This window comes from Macrobrachium nipponense, chromosome 2, assembly GCF_015104395.2.
Source record: "Macrobrachium nipponense isolate FS-2020 chromosome 2, ASM1510439v2, whole genome shotgun sequence".
In the NCBI taxonomy this organism is placed as follows: Eukaryota; Metazoa; Arthropoda; class Malacostraca; order Decapoda; family Palaemonidae; genus Macrobrachium; species Macrobrachium nipponense.
The window spans coordinates 53451887-53468383 of NC_087201.1; the positions used below are offsets into that span (position 1 = coordinate 53451887).

General features: G+C 42.5%; 1 protein-coding gene across 4 annotated transcripts in view; it reads right to left on the minus strand.

Annotated features, from left to right (window-relative positions):
- Window positions 1–16497, minus strand: part of LOC135220585 (lysosomal cobalamin transporter ABCD4-like) — a 274508-nt gene that overhangs the window by 146001 nt on the left and 112010 nt on the right. For all 4 annotated transcript variants that reach the window (XM_064257839.1, XM_064257838.1, XM_064257840.1 and 1 more), the window contains exon 5: window positions 15767–15883. In XM_064257839.1, coding sequence (XP_064113909.1) covers window positions 15767–15883 — 117 coding nt within the window. The remainder of the gene's footprint in view (window positions 1–15766; window positions 15884–16497) is intronic.

Genomic DNA, 16497 nt, shown 5'->3' on the forward strand with positions numbered 1-16497 from the left:
CGAGCACGTCCTATCCACACACGGCCGAAAGCAAAAGTGATTTGTTTACCTCCCAGTCGCGCGCGGCGACGATCGGACAAGCAGTTACTACCGTTTCTCCCTTGTTCGAAGCTTACGACCGTTCCAGCTGCCGCTAGCTACTTCCTATTGTTAAAGGACCGAGGGTTTGTATTACGTATCGGAACAATGGTGATTTATTGCGCCATAACGGGACGAGTTCTGGTTATTGGCGCCATAAGGCACCTTATGGCCCGCCATAAATACCATAAATCACCGAGTTTCGGTTAATGGTGGTTTTCACTCATTGGCACACCCCCAGGAATGGAACCCCTGCTGATAACTGGGGACTGCCTGTATACTGTATTCACTCCTATAATAGATAAATAAGTAAAGCTTGTAGTCTGATGAAATCAAGTGAAAATATTGAACACAATCTGTTGATTTTTTTTACGCAATAAACATGCCCTCAGCATCATCTACTAACGAAAAGAATAACTAAATTTTGTTCAAACCGAATAGTATTCAAGTAATAACCTTGTCCCATATCAATAGAATATCTTGAGATTCATTTACGCTAACTAGAAGCAAGAAAACCGCTCTGATTTGAGTTCAATACAGCAAAATAAACTAAATAAACTTACCTTGCAATTGTCCCCAGGCAATTTCCAAACCAAAACATTGATTGCTATGTTTGTATTTTATAATACAAAAGTAATATGAAAATATATACAATATTATTGGATGCAGTGAAGTAAAGCATAACTTTTTAAAAGATCCATGGAAAAGATGCATATTCATTATGTTTGTATTTTTATCATACGATACTAGTATGCAAATATTACATACGCTAATTTTATATCTCATGTATGATGCGACCCTCTTAAAATTAGCTCCAAAATTAGGTCTTCAAAAGTCGCATGATATGCGAGTATATACAGTAACTACTAATAAAGTCGTATGTAAAATGATATAGGACATCTTCCTGAAAATTAATTTGCAAATAACCTGCTTTCTCAGTCTTTCATCATAAGGATATCAAAGAAACTACAGATAAATACCTGGGGAAAAAGAAAAAAGGGAGAACTGATACAACTACTGGTACTGCACTTATATGGTGTAGAAATGATGGCAGCAAAATGAACTTACCTTTTTGAATACTGAACTAGGCCAAAGAGTGATTCTCATTGATACTGAAAGGTATTATCAGTCATGACCAGTCTCTAACAACTGTTACCATCACCCATAAGCAGTTCAACCAGATCAATGAGCTGCAAGTCTCTCATCAGCAACAGAGACTCACAAAGACCACATATTCCAGGAAAGTTCCATTGGTCTGATCAAACAGAATTGTAACTGTCAAGCTCTCTATTACAGGCAGTCAGTTATCTAATAATGAAGAAGCACAATACCAGTGCTCTTGTGCTAGATTTAAGAATTTTAGTAATAAAATCTATCAAGAGGTAAAGGATGACCAGCAAAAAGACCAGTCTTAGGTGTAAGCATTTCTTACTAAAAGACCACACATTTCCCTTACTTGTCCTGTTAAATCTTGCATGATGAGGAAATGAACATCAGGAAAGGATCACTAGCAAATGGGCACATTCTCAACAATCTAAGACACTAAAATAAAAAAGGTTTACTGAATCTCCTTGGCAGTCTGACAGCCCTTGATACAGCACATTTGTCTTAAACACCAATTTGCATCAGGTACCAGTATTTAATTGCCACCTACAAGCCTCAGCATCTAAATGCAAGTCTCCTAAAGGAGCTTAGGGCATTTTGTTATTGTTTATCAAAAAGGGAAAAGGTATGAACAAAAACCATGCTGGAGAAATAGAAGTGCAAGTGTCAACTTCATGCTAGAAGAAAAATCCTTATTGATGAGTTCTATTCTCTTCAAAGTTTTCCTCTTTCATATATATGGATTCTATTCCATGAAAGTTTGCTTGGCAAACTATATTTTGGACATTCACCTCTTGACTGTAGAAACTTCTCGATATGGAAATCTTGACAATTAATTCCTACTTACTTTGTAGTTTAACTTTTCCTTTTTGTTTTAGTTTAATGATAACAAGCTCATTTGCTGTGTGTTTTCCAATCTTCATTCTTTCCTTTAAGAGTTTTCTCTTAGTTGTACAAAACTTAATAAAAAGGAGCTCACAAAATAGCAGTAACATGCTCATTAATACTAAGCTACAAGAAAAAAGAAATGCTGAACGACAAAGATAGTACACATTACCTGTAGCCAAGATTTCTATACAATGAGAAGGGGAGAAAAAAAAAAAAAAAAAAAAAAAAAAAAAAAAAAAAAAAAAAAAAAAAAGAGCTTCAAATCTCAAATACCCTAAACAGTCTTGAAGAAACAACCCCCACGATAACCAGGGACTCTTGTATTATAAAATTTAGGCTAAAGGCCAAGTGCCTGGACCTACGGGGTCATTCATCGCTGAAAGGGAAATTGATAGAAAGGTCAGAAAGGTGTAACAGAAAACCTTGCTGTTGCACTATAAAACAATTGTCAGAGAGGATAGAAAGTCAGATGGAAAAAAAAGAGACTATGAAAGGAGGTAAAATAAAAGGAATGAAAGGGGTCACAGCTAGGAACCAAGGGATGCTACAAAGGTGACAAATTTTTTAATCAATTTGTATTTTTCATAGCTAACAAACCTTCGGTCTTAACAATAGGATAATCTTCTAGAGCCAAGCTGGAAACTCGTTAAAAACAATCAAAGATTGTAAAACAAGGAATCTGTGGCATCTGGCAACTCATAGGTCTATGAGGTGGTTGTTGCTCACTGGCCAGGCTTGGAACCTCGTGATGCACTAGTCTTTCTTTAACCACCTTGGAGAGTTGTGTTTTGCTTTGCTCTCCTTTTCCCAAGCCGGTTTTTTAATCGTTGCCTGTGCATTGTTTCATTATATTCAGCCTAGAAGTTCTATGGTCGTCAACATTTTTAGACAACCTTTCTTGTTCTCCGTGTTGACCTTCCTTGGGACTGATGCAATTGCAGTAGATGAGACTTTTCCTCTGTGTCGTCATTGCTTGCGTTATGAGTGATATCTGGGCCGTCTCCCAAGAAAGTATTGCCCCTTCAGGGAAACAGGGACCAGTTGCATTTGTTTTTCAGTATTTTACTTTTGTTTTATACAAGATATTTTTGAAACTTTTGTATAGACATTAACGTTTTTATGTATCTTTTTATCTTCTCACACATTCCTGGGAACTTTGTAAGGTTTTAGTCTTTCAGAATCTGTGTTTTGGGATGTTCGAGACGTGGGGGTTCGTGTTGCAGCCAATATTTTTATGCCAGGATTCGGCTGACTGGCATAGGAGTACATTCCCACACTTCTTTAATACGAATTTTAATAGCATACGATTGTGATCTTCCCATCTGAATGCTGGGTCAGTCGTTTTATTTTATTATAAAAATGTCATTTTTATATACGAAACTTACCAAGTAAGTACTATACACCTGAATCCCATATCAAAAGGAGGTGGGATTCATGGGCATACCTAAAATTCAATAAAAAACCAAGAGCAGTAAGAATAACTAGTACACTTATATTGAATAAATATTGTTGCTCTACAAAATAAAAAAGCAAATTACTAATAATTCTAGAGATATGATCAATAGAAAAAAAATGCAAAGTAGTGAAAGTTCAGTGTGGAAAAGTGAATACAGGTAGTCCCCAGTTATAGGCAGGGGTTCCATTCTAGGCAGGGTGGTGATAAGCGAAAACCAGCATTAACCGAAACTCGGCGATTCATGGCGCTCATGGAGTCGATATCCGGTTAATGGTGCCATAACTCTATTATCGATAACTTATAGCGCCAATAACCAGATCTTGGCGCATTATGGTGCCAAATTTATGGCGATAGACAAGCGCCAATAAACCAGACTGCCACTAACCGAGTCTGCCAAAAACTGGGGACCGCCTGGAATGTGTTCCACAAAAATCCACAACAAACTGGATTGGAAATGTGAAACACGTAAAATGGGAGGGGGGGGGGGGGGGGGGGAACACTGTACTTCATGCTGTTTGTATGAATCCGGACATGAAAACATGTGTCCTGCATATCTATTGTGACCATCCAGTCACCTTGATGGATCGAGGAGAGAACTGACTGGTCTTGTTTCCATCCTGAACTTTATTTTTTTAACAAAATGATTTAGGGTGCTGACATCCAGGAAAGGTCTCCAGGCCCCCGATGTATAGGGTACTACAAAAAGGCGACTATATAAGCCTGGAGTGTTGAGATCTTCTACTTCTTCGACTGCTTCCTTGCTTATAAGAGAGGAGACTTCTGTGGCCAAAGCCACATACTAGTCAGAGCCTGGCAAGTATGATGTGAATGCAGCTGGCTCCCAAACTAAGGGAGGATTCTCCCTAAATGGGATGGAATATCCTTCTCTCGGCACTAACGAAACCCACTGATCCACCCCTCTGCTTTCCCATTCCCACCAAAAATGGCTGGATGAGTCAAACACAGATTGGAGAGTCTGACAGAGTAACAAAGACCTAGGTCTAGGAGTGTCAGAAGGCTGGATAGACACCTCCTCCACCCACACTGCATTAGCACTTTCACTTACATGAACTATTTTGTCCATACAACAAAATACTACCTGAAGTGAAGATCATACAAGAAGAAAGCAAATTTCATAAAGACTAAAGATTCTCCTATTCTGCAGGAGCTATGATACTGATGAGAAAACACTAAAAGACAATTATAAAATATGAGAAGCAACTTATGTAGAAAAACGTACAAGGGTCCGCCAGAGGGGGAATCATCTCTGTGAGGGCTGTACATAAAACCAAACAAATTAACAAATGAATAAGGACTTTCACCGAAGCACTCAAATACTCCATAGTACTACTATGAGGCCAGACTTCTGATCTACATGGGCTTCAAGGCTGGCAAAGGCATTAGGCTTGGAAACATGGGGGTCTGGTACAGAAGAGGTTGAAATATTCAGAGGACTGGGAAGGGGAGAAAAAGCAGAAAGGGTAAAAGGCATAACAGATACATCGGCTACATCTGACTTATGAGAACCTTGCAAATTAGCTACATTCCTAGCTTCAGCTCTCAGAGCTGCCTTTGTGGCGGAATCAAAGCTAAGTAAAAAAGCAAGCAAACACCCCACAGTTACATTAATCGTACAAGCTGTCAAAATTTCCCACAGCCACACTTTTCCCTTTACGTTACTTTTTTACTCGCAGGACAATTGGTTCAACGACATACTGAACACACAAAACACAAACACGTACTCACTTCTGGCTCCAGATACTCAGGGCTAGGCTGTGCTGTCCGCTGGATATAGGCTAATCCAGACACAGCCACCGCCGATAATCACAACACATAACAACCAACCGAGAACTACAACCCAACAACAACTTAACAACACGACAAATCACTGAGCAGACGAACATCAACAGCTCGAAACAATACAACAACCACACAACTCAACCCTGCACATCAACCTGCCACCACCAACACTGGCCCCAAGCGCCACCAACAAACACTGAAAGGCACGACCAACCTCTTTAACTTCACCACAACCAGACAGACACACGCACGACAGCTTTACAACACCAAATTCAACCAAATAACACAACATCAACTGACCACCAACGGATAAGACTGCTGCCCAAACCAACTCTACGACTTCAATGAATTCCTAACTTCTTACGACTCCCGTAACACTACTGCCTCTGATATAAACAACAGAGCGCCACAACAGACAAATGCTTATGACCGCCATTCAACCAGTCCCATTTATTCCTCCACTAATCTCTCTCTCTCTCTCTCTCTCTCTTTCACGCAACCCTCGGAGATGTTGTCAAATATAAACAACTATCATTACTCTTCCATATCTTCCTTTTCCTGTCACGTTCTAGCTTATCTAAATGTGCCTTAAGGGTCTTCCACTTACCCTGATCCCACTCCTTACACTCTTGGCACATTAAATTTATAGAACAAGACTGTCCCTTACAACTAGAACAAATCTAACATACTAACGGGTTAGTCAGAAATCACAGAACAATTCGAACTAAATAACAATAGCTTGAAGGCTACCAAAACAAAAACCCAAGTATCTCACCAAACAGAGACATTACTATCTACTTTTTTTCTACTACTATCAATTTCTTTCTTTCTGTTTTTAAGGATCCTTTCCCAAGGGTCTCTATCTTATTCCTTCCTTGCCCAGAGTCTTCCATGCCCAAACAAGTATGACATATGGCCCAGCAGCTTTACTACTCTATTCATCTTTCTATGAGTTCCTTTTACCTCTCCTCTCAGTATCTCCTCAATCATTCCAAAATTTTGGATTGCCTTCAGGAAGAAGCCCATAAACAGCCACACACAGCACCAGCATAGGAGGCGTGCCAACAGCGATACTCTGTTTCTAGGGATCACAGGGCCTAGCATTGCCATCATCATAATGCGTATTCAATGGCCTCCAATCATTTTGTATATGATCACGTTCGGACATCTTTCCAACCTCTCTAGGTCAAGTTTGGACATCTTTCTGGCTTACCTAGGCAAGTCAACAGCACTACTGAGCATATGGGTTCTTAATTTAAGGACTGGTTCCTTAGGTCTTTTAGCCATAGTTGCGAAAAAATGACAGGTAGATATGGGATTCCTCCTCATACATATTTGCTCTTAACAAGAAGTACAAAGTTTATGGTTATCATTACCAATAAATAACATGATCTCTTCACATACCTTTGCTTCCCATTCAGGCTGTTTTTCCATTTTATATACAGTAAAATATTTCCAAATGTTAGGAAGAATTTGATACTCGCTGAATCCACAGTCTACCATGGCAAGACCATAGCATGTAAATGTAAGATGGCACGGCACAAAACACTATATGTACACATTAGCACAATTCCAAGCTGCTTAATTGAAAACTCAAATTAATCAAATAATTAAGACCAAATCACATGATATCATACTCATAAAAAGCATAAAGATGCGTTCAGTCATTGAAGTAAAAAATATCTGATAGCAATGCAATAGCAACAGCTCTTATGACATAATTACAAGTTTTAACAAAAGCAAATTACTGTTAGGCTAAAATATACATAAAATAGATAGGTACATCTAAAAGATTATACAGCATGCTACCTGCTTTTCTGGGCTCAGCTCGTGTCGCTGCGCGAAATATCCTTTAATCTATTATTTCTAGGGTAAATGTACTAACACATACCAGAGAATAAATAAATAAAGAAAAAGGTCAGTACAACTGACTCGCTCACCCTCCAAGAGGGTGTCGGTATGAACACTATGGCGAGTGAGACCACTACCACGAGCCGATTGCCAATAGAAATCTCCCACTACAAAATCCCCACAAGAGGAGAGCCGACCCACAGAGTGGGCAGCAACTACTACTACTCCATCCCATGCTGCCGACTGTTGCGCCTCTGGTGGCCATCCTTTTCAGTTAGCGCACACTGTATACACGTGCCCTTTTTTACTCTGTGTTATTTGTGCCCTTAACTTTGGATTTATTTATCATGGAGCGTGCAGCCATCGCAGCAGCTAAGTTAAGTACTCAGTGTTTATTGCTATTTGGTTTTTTCCGTCCCTGAGCCCGTATTTGCCGTTTTTTAGGTATAAATACGAACTCTAGGTCGGAAGCATGGCAGCATGGTTCTGCCTCGTGGCGGGTTCGTTCTTGGTCTCCCATACCCAGAACATTCCCTTACTTTAGTACGCTCTATTTTTAATCATCCGATTTGTTTTAGGGTACAGTCTACACGGTTTATGTCATGCATGCATGTTTTTTACCTTATGTAGGCTCCTTCTATCCAGACCCTAGCCACGGCTCTTAGTATCGGCCCCGGCTAGCTTTGAGTGGTAGACTTTCCTTCGGGTTAGTCGTACACTCCTGGATTTTTTCTCCTACTATTTTCTTTTCTTTCTTTCATGATTTATTTATTTTATATTATATTATGTTTATGTTAGTGTAGGCGTCTGGCTTCACTTAGCCTAGGTTATGGCCCATAGGGCCAATATGCTACCGCTCTTCAGTTCGGTTGCTTCCCGATAGCATCTCTCTGATCAGCCGGTTGTGTTTTCTAGGCCTTATTGTTTCATTGTTTTGTGGTTACCGCCCCGTGGTCACTACGTGATCACGGAGCAGCCAGACGCCTGTCCAGTCATCTCCCCCTCCGCTCTTCCATAGAGTCGGGGGGTTGGGTTGGTCTACCCACGCTTGCTCCGCATACCCGAGCCTGCTCCCTCTCCCCCAGGCGGAGGGAGTAGAGGGACGGGACAGACCCAGACTGGGCTCGACCTCTCCAGCTTCTCGGTCCGGCCGGATGGTAAGGGTGGGGGGACTGGCCTTTCCCCCCTCCGTCGCTACTCCGTCGCTCCGTTGCTAGCGCGAGTCTGTGTGTCCTCTCGCCCTTTCCCACCTTACTGGGGCTCCTTTGCTACCGGAGCCCCGGCATCCAGCGGAAAGGTGCTAGTCCACCCCGCAGGGTGGACCGAGACATACAGTTGGTCTCTACTAACCCCTCCGTCGCGCTGAGTCGCGACACCCTCCGCCACGCACTGGACTTAGTCCGGTACGTTCGAATTTTATAGGTTTAAGAATCTGTTATGTTAAACTAGTAAGTTTATCTTAAGCTACCTTAAACCATCCCCCCTCCCTTATCTGCCTCACCGGATCTCTCCGGGGTTATAGCCTATTCAGGCGTTAAGGGAAGGGTTATGCCCAAAATTTTTCCGAGCTCCGGCATGCAACGGAGTTCTTCTGTCCTTTAGCCTGTAAGTGATAGCCTTTAAGATACTCATGTGTCTTTTCACTTACAGACCACCAACTGTGAGCATCCGGGATGCGCCGCCACACTTCAAGACCCCTGTGGACATGAAGTTTGCCTCGGTCCCTATGTCTCCCATGCGCGACTCCGCACGGGGACCTCCATGGTTCTGGTAATTCAACGAAGACATGCACCATCTGTTATGATCTGGTGAGCCAGCTTTTAGACGGGGTAAGTATTCCAACTCCGTTAGCCAGTCCCCAATTTGTTATAGTTCTTAAGTTTTCTAAATTCAATCTTTCTTAAACTTAAGATAAAAATTCAAGGGGTTTTTGCATCCCCTATAATTTTAAGTTAAGCTTTTAATTTAGTTTTAGTTTTAAGTTTAATCTTAAAATCTAATAAATACCCTCTCTTCCAGGCTCCGGCTGTGAAGGATACCGCACTGACTGGCAACCCTGCGGGCCTGGGTCGGCGGTTTTGGGAAGAACGCCGCAAGGGTATGCCCTACATTCTTGAGAAGAGGTTGGCGGTACTGATCTTCCCCGGAGGCAAGTCAACGGGCTACGTCGACCCAGCAGAGCGGGCCCCACCCCGACTATCGCTTTCATTCAGCAACAGCTCGCTGCCTCGTTGACGGATCCAGGCCAGGACATCTCCTCGGAAGTCGCGACATTGGACCTTAATAATCGAACCCATGGTAGGTGTAGACGACCTGTTGGTCGAGGTAGGTACGTTGGACGCCCAAGGGATGCCCTTGGGTGCCACTGGATCTTCTATCCCCTGCAACCTCTCCATCCTTCCAAGGCTTTACAGGTACAGAATTGTATACTTCTCCTGATGCTTCCGTTAGACCCAAGGTCAAAGGTCAAGCAGTAAAAACCTTGAGTAAGACGTCGTCGTCGTCTAAAAAGACGGCGTCGGCGTCATCTTCATCTCGTAAGTCTCGGCTAGAAATCCCGGAGCAGAGAGGTCTAAAGCTTCTGGGTCCGGCTCTAAATCCTCTAGGAGTAGATCCTCCAGGGAGAGATCACACACTCCAGCGGAGTCAACAGTTCCACTACCTTTGGTTCCGGTTCAGAGCCACCCTTCCACCTCCGCAGCAGCTCCGGCTTTGGATTCCAATGCTGGTCTATTGCAACAAGTGGGCGATCTGGTTGGTTCTCTGAAAACCAGTATGGAACAGATGATCTCCCGGTTGTCTGAGAGGATCAACTCTCAGGACAACATTATAGCCGGACTGAGCCAAGCTCCACTAGCTTCTCCCCCACCTTTCAGCAGGGGTGAGCGCAATTACCTCGTATGACTCTCTACCTCCGTTCTCTATGAACAATCCTTGGAGAGTAGCGTCATACGCCCCCTTCCAAGACGGGCTTATCTCTATCCCGGAATGTGGAACTCGGAGGATTGAAGACTTCGAGTTCTACCCGGAAGACCTTCAGCCTCCGTTCATCGGCTACGCCAGGCTCACCGCCTCGGCCATGACTCGAGACGATAAGGTACCGAAAGAGACAGTCCTCTATTCACGAGACCAGGCTCAGAGAGAATGGCTCAGGTGTCTAGAGGACATGGACTGTTCCAACACAAAGATACAACCATTTTAAGAGTCCTTTTACGATCTTTACAATGGAAGAGAGTACCGCTCCCTTTCTTGACAAAGATCGCTACAACCACCATTCCAGCAGCCCAGAAGGGGGATTCGATGCCTCAGCTGAAAGAAGCGGACCTACGTCTCCTTTACTTCCCTCAGCCGGTGAGTTGTGGGAAGATTTGCCCAACACTTTTCGGCGGGCAAACTCAAACCAGACTGTGCTATGGAGCAGTTTGGTGAGAAGCTGCCTAGGCTTCCAGATAGCCTCATTCAGGCAGAATTTGATGCCAAATCTAGGTTAGCCAGGTCTATCAATACCATGGCCATGACCGAGGTGGCTACCATTTCCTATGGTTCTGAGCCACTTTTTAAGCTTCTCACCAAGTCTCTGACTCAAACGGTCAGTCTGATATGTTTGAGTTCGCCACGGCTAGGACGAATTGTAGAAAACATGTCCTCCAAGAAGCAACGATTCGGCATGAACCGAATAAGTTGCTTGCATCGAGCATCTGGGGAGCAGACCTCTTCCCAGAGGCGATGATGAAGGAGGTCCAGGCAGAGGCTACGAGACTAAACCAAAGCCTTAAAGATCGTTGGGGTCTTACGGCCAAGAGACGCCAAGATCAAGTGGTCAGGGGTAAGGCTCAAAGGAAACCCAGACGTTTCCAGCCTTACCAGAAGAAACAGCCACGCTTTACTCAGCAGGTTCCAGCTGTCCCGTTGGTGCAAGCAGCCCAACCTTCTACCTCCAAGGCTCAGTCGCAGCCAATTTATGTCATTTCCCCCCAGCCTCAACCCTCCACCTCTTACGCTCTCTCTCCAGCCTTCAATCAAGTCTTCGAGGGTCAGGCTTCCCAGAAGTATGACCGCTCGGGTAGGGGAGGCAGAGGTAAGCGATCCTTTCGTGGGAGAGGATCGGGAGGGTCCTTTAATAGAGGAAAGCATTTCAGGGGAGGCCGAGGAGGCTACCAACATCAATGAGGACTTTCAGGTAGGAGGGAGGCTGTTTCACTTCCGCCACCGGTGGAATTTCAGCAAGTGGGCGCAGAGCATTTGTGTCAAAACAGGGGCCTGGGTTGGAGTTGGGTAGCGGACCCGCCCCCATCCAGACCTTTCCGCCAACTTCCATCCAAAGAATTGACGGAGTATGCGGAGGACCTCCTTCAGAAAAGAGCTATAGCGAGAGTCAACAGATTAAAATTTCAAGGACGCTTGTTCAGCGTTCCAAAGAAAGGCTCACAAAAAAGAAGGGTAATCTTAGACTTGTCCCGCTTAAACTTAGCCATTCGCTGCGACAAGGTCAAGATGCTCACGATCTCGCAGGTACGGACCTTACTTCCCCGTGGGGCCGTCACCACCTCTATCGATCTTACAGACGCTTACTATCATATCCCTATTGCAAGACACTTCCGTCCGTATCTGGGCTTCAAGATAGGAGACCAGACATTCTCCTTCAAGGTAGTTCCTTTCGGGCTCAACGTAGCACCCAGGGTGTTCACGAAGTTGGCGAAGTAGTAGTTCAACAACTAAGATCGCAAGGGGTTATGGTAGTAGCGTATCTCGACGATTGGTTGATCTGGGCTCCAACAGTCGAGGAATGCCACATAGCAACACTGAAAGTGATTCAGTTCCTGGAATATCTAGGCTTCAAGATAAACAGGTCCAAGTCAAGACTCACTCCAGAGTCAAACTTTCAGTGGCTGGGCATCCAATGGAATCTATCCTCCCATACTCTGTCGATTCCATCAGCCAAGAGGAAATAAATAGCGAAGTCAGTAAAGCAATTTCTGAGTCACAAACTTGCGTCAAGAAGAACTCAGGAAAGGATCCTGGGTTCACTCCAGTTTGCATCAGTGACAAACATCTTGATGAAAGCCAAACTGAAAGACCTAACCAGAATCTGGCGCTCACGAGCAAATGTCAGGTTCAGGGACAAATTATCCTCAGTCCCTCAGATTCTACGGAATCGACTTCGCCCATGGGCGAAAGTCAAGAACTTGTCGATATCAGTGCCCCTTCAGTTTCCTCCGCCGGGGATTACCATCCACACGGACGCTTCATTAAGCGGTTGGGGAGGATATTCCCAGTCAAGAAAGTTAATTCAGGGAACTTGGTCACCTCAGTTCCGTCAGTTCCATATAAACGTACTGGAAGCAATGGCAGTGTTCTTGACTCTAAAAAGGTTACGTCCGCCAAAGTACTCCCACATAAAGCTAGTCTTGGACAGCGCAGTGGTAGTACATTGTATTAAACAGGGAGGCTCCAAATCACGTCATCTAAATCATGTCATGGTAGCCATCTTCTCCCTGGCGGACAAGTTCAGTTGGCACCTCTCCTCCACCCATATAGCTGGAGTGAGAAACGTCATAGCAGATGCTCTATCCCGATCAGTACCTCTAGAGTCGGAATGGTCACTGGACAACAGTTCGTTCCAATGGATTCTTCAGAGAGTTCCAGGCCTACAAGTGGATCTCTTCGCATCCCAAGCGAACCACAAACTCCCATGTTATGTGGCCCCCAACCTGGACCCTCTGGCCTATGCCACGGACGCCCTGGCCCTAGACTGGAACAACTGGGAGAAGATTTATGTCTTTCCTCCAGTGAATCTTCTCATGAAGGTACTGAACAAACTCAGGACATTCAAGGGTCAAGTGGCTCTAGTAGCCCCAGACTGGCCGAAGAGCAATTGGTACCCTCTAATTCTGGAACTGGGTCTTCGCCCTCTTCGGATTCCCAGTTCCCAGGCTCTCCCAGTCAGTGCAAACGAAGACTGTGTTCGCTTCCTCAGGAATTCTAAAAACCCTAACTTTATGGATTTCATGAAGTTTGCAGCGAAAAGGGATGCGAATATTGACCCTCAAAACATTCTCTTCTTGGAATCCGATAAAAGAGATTCAACTTTGAGACAGTATGATGCTGCTGTCAAAAAGTTAGCAACCTTCCTGAGAGAATCAGATATTAGAATCATGACAATCAATTCAGCTATATCCTTTTTCAGATCTTTATTTGAAAAAGGCTTAGCAGCTAGCACCATTACGACAAACAAGTCAGCCTTGAAAAAGATTTTTCAATTTGGTTTCAACATAGACTTGACAGACTCCTATTTCTCGTCTATTCCCAAGGCTTGTGCTAGACTTAGACCTTCTGTAAGGCCTACGTCAGTATCTTGGTTCTTAAATGATGTTCTAAAGCTGGCTTCAGAAACTGATAATGACACATGTTCATTTATAATGCTCTTAAGAAAAACTTTATTTTTATTAAGCTTGGCCTCAGGAGCTAGAATTTCAGAACTGTCGGCATTATCCAGAGACCCGGATCATATTCAATTTCTTCCCACAGGGGAAGTGCTACTTTCTCCGGAACGTAGTTTTATAGCAAAGAATGAAGATCCTTTGATGAGGTGGGAACCATGGAAGGTAGTACCCCTTCCACAAGATATATCTCTTTGCCCAGTATCGACCTTACGAGCCTTTCTGTCTAGGACCTCCTCATCCTCATCGGGTCCTCTCTTTAAGAGAGAAAAAGGTGGACTTTATCATTAAAGGCATCAGGCAAACAGATCCTGTACTTTATTAAACAAGCCAATCCTGACTCTTTTCCAAAAGCACATGATGTCAGGGCAGTAGCCACCTCAATTAACTATTTCCAACATATGAACTTCGATGAGTTGAAAAAATATACTGGATGAAATCGCCGACAGTATTTTAAACGTCATTACTTAAAGTCCTTGGAAGCTCTGAAATTTTCAGCAGTTGCGGCGGGTAACATAGTTTCCCCCGACTCTGCCTAATCTTTAGTAGAAGATCCAGTCCTCCTTTCTACCTGTCTCACCCAACAGTTCATCTATGCCTGCCTTGTTCATCTACTGTTACCTTGTGTCTTAGCTGCTTTTATGATGATATGGTGGGTGTCCCTTATTTTTTTGCTAGGGACACTCACAATCGATTGTATATATTGATCTCTTTGATGTGATCCCCTTATTTTTATGCTAGGGGATACATCTTATTTACTATGGTTACGGGTTTTGTATATTAAGTCATATACATTCCTTCATATATTATTATTATTGAAGTTTGTTCTGTTCAAGTTATTGTCATAATTGCTTTAGAGTTCTTGGTACATATCGATACACAGATACTACTTATAAATATATATTCCATGTAAGCCCTGTATATATGTAAATTACCTTAATTTAAGAAATATTATTAGCATTAAGTTTAATTTAAGCAATATTTCTAATTTTGTATCATTGTGTATATGTATCTTTATTAGCAATTATATTCTTTTCTTTTATTTTATCTTTTATTTGAGACCTCTTTTTGTTTTGTTGAATTTTCTTTACAATCTTGTGCTATTTCTCTGGTACGATTTCGCGCAGCGACACGAGCTGAGCCCAGAAAAGGGATTTTGACGTAAGGAAAAATCTATTTCTGGGCGATTGGCTCGTGTCGCCAGCGAAATCCCGCCCTACCCATCCCATCGCTCAAGATTGTCTGCTAACTTCAGGATGGCCACCAGAGGCGCAACAGTCGGCAGCATGGGATGGAGTAGTAGTAGTTGCTGCCCACTCTGTGGGTCGGCTCTCCTCTTGTGGGGATTTTGTAGTGGGAGATTTCTATTGGCAATCGGCTCGTGGTAGTGGTCTCACTCGCCATAGTGTTCATACCGACACCCTCTTGGAGGGTGAGCGAGTCAGTTGTACTGACCTTTTTCTTTATTTATTTATTCTCTGGTATGTGTTAGTACATTTACCCTAGAAATAATAGATTAAAGGATATTTCGCTGGCGACACGAGCCAATCGCCCAGAAATAGATTTTTCCTTACGTCAAAATCCCTTTATCAGAGCTAATGCTAATGCAGTACCTGGTAATTCATCTGTCTCCTAAACAACTGCAGATTAAATTAACACTACTAGGAATTTTGAGTAATAATTAATCAAAACTTAAACAAAATAATAAAGATGAGTTAGGTTTACACTAACATGACTCCAATCTGTCATTTCATCTTTCATATAATAATGAAGAAAAATTAGAAATCAATATTAATATCGTAAAGACCTTGACAACTTTTTAAAATTTCTGGTGTGTGTGAAATTCAACAGATTTCCATAACATTCATCAAAGTTTACAGCGTGTAGTGGGTGTCTTGACACAATGCCTTAAACACATACCAATTATCTCAGGAAGACCATACAAATTTATCACAATAGTATGCTAATTCTTCAAAACAAGTCAGATAAGCTTGACTTTATTTTAGGGTTAACATTTTTTTTATGTTTTGGGTGAAAAAAATTATGAGACAGATTAGTTATTACTGTACCTGATAAAATGTCCATACAATACTACAACGCCATAAAAGTCTCTTAAGATCAATAGGTATCAGACAGAGAAAAAACTTACACTGCAAAAGTTTGGTGAGTGTAATACCCTATTTGGAAAGGGCTTATGATAACCTTTGTTGTAATTCCTGCCAAGGTGAAGCAGAGCTTGTCAACATCTTGGGTCATGCGCTGATCCCTGAAAATAGAAAGAAATAATACTCAAAGTTAAAGATTGCCTATATAAGCCTATGCTCATTTCATTAAAGATGATAAATACTTCAAAGATACTATTGTGAAAAACAGCCAAGTACCTCAAGATGTAAGTATCTAGACATAACATTGACAAATAAACACAGGAATAGCAATTATAATTTGAGGACTGAAATAAGTAATCAGTCTCAGTGCAAAACCCTTAATGTTAAGTTAGCCTTTCAGCATTAGCAGTTATCTCCAGACATGCCACAGAAGAATATCCTTTTCCACCAGAGTAGTATCTAGTATCTATCCAGACCCCAGGATGACTACCAGTGAAAAATGGAATTTTCAAAAAAATAAATTGTATTTTTTCTAACTATATAAACCTGAGGTCCTTTACATTGGGAATTACTCTCGGAAAAGTTGGAAAATGCCTGTTTGATTTGATTTTTTATTTGATTTATATAGATTTTTGGCATTATGCCAAGCACTGGGGTAACTAAGGCCATTCGGCGCATAAACAGAAATTAACAGTAAAAGGTTTGAAAGGAGTTACAGGAGGAAAACCTCGCAGTTGCACTATGAAACAATTGTTAGGAGAGGGTGGACAGTAAG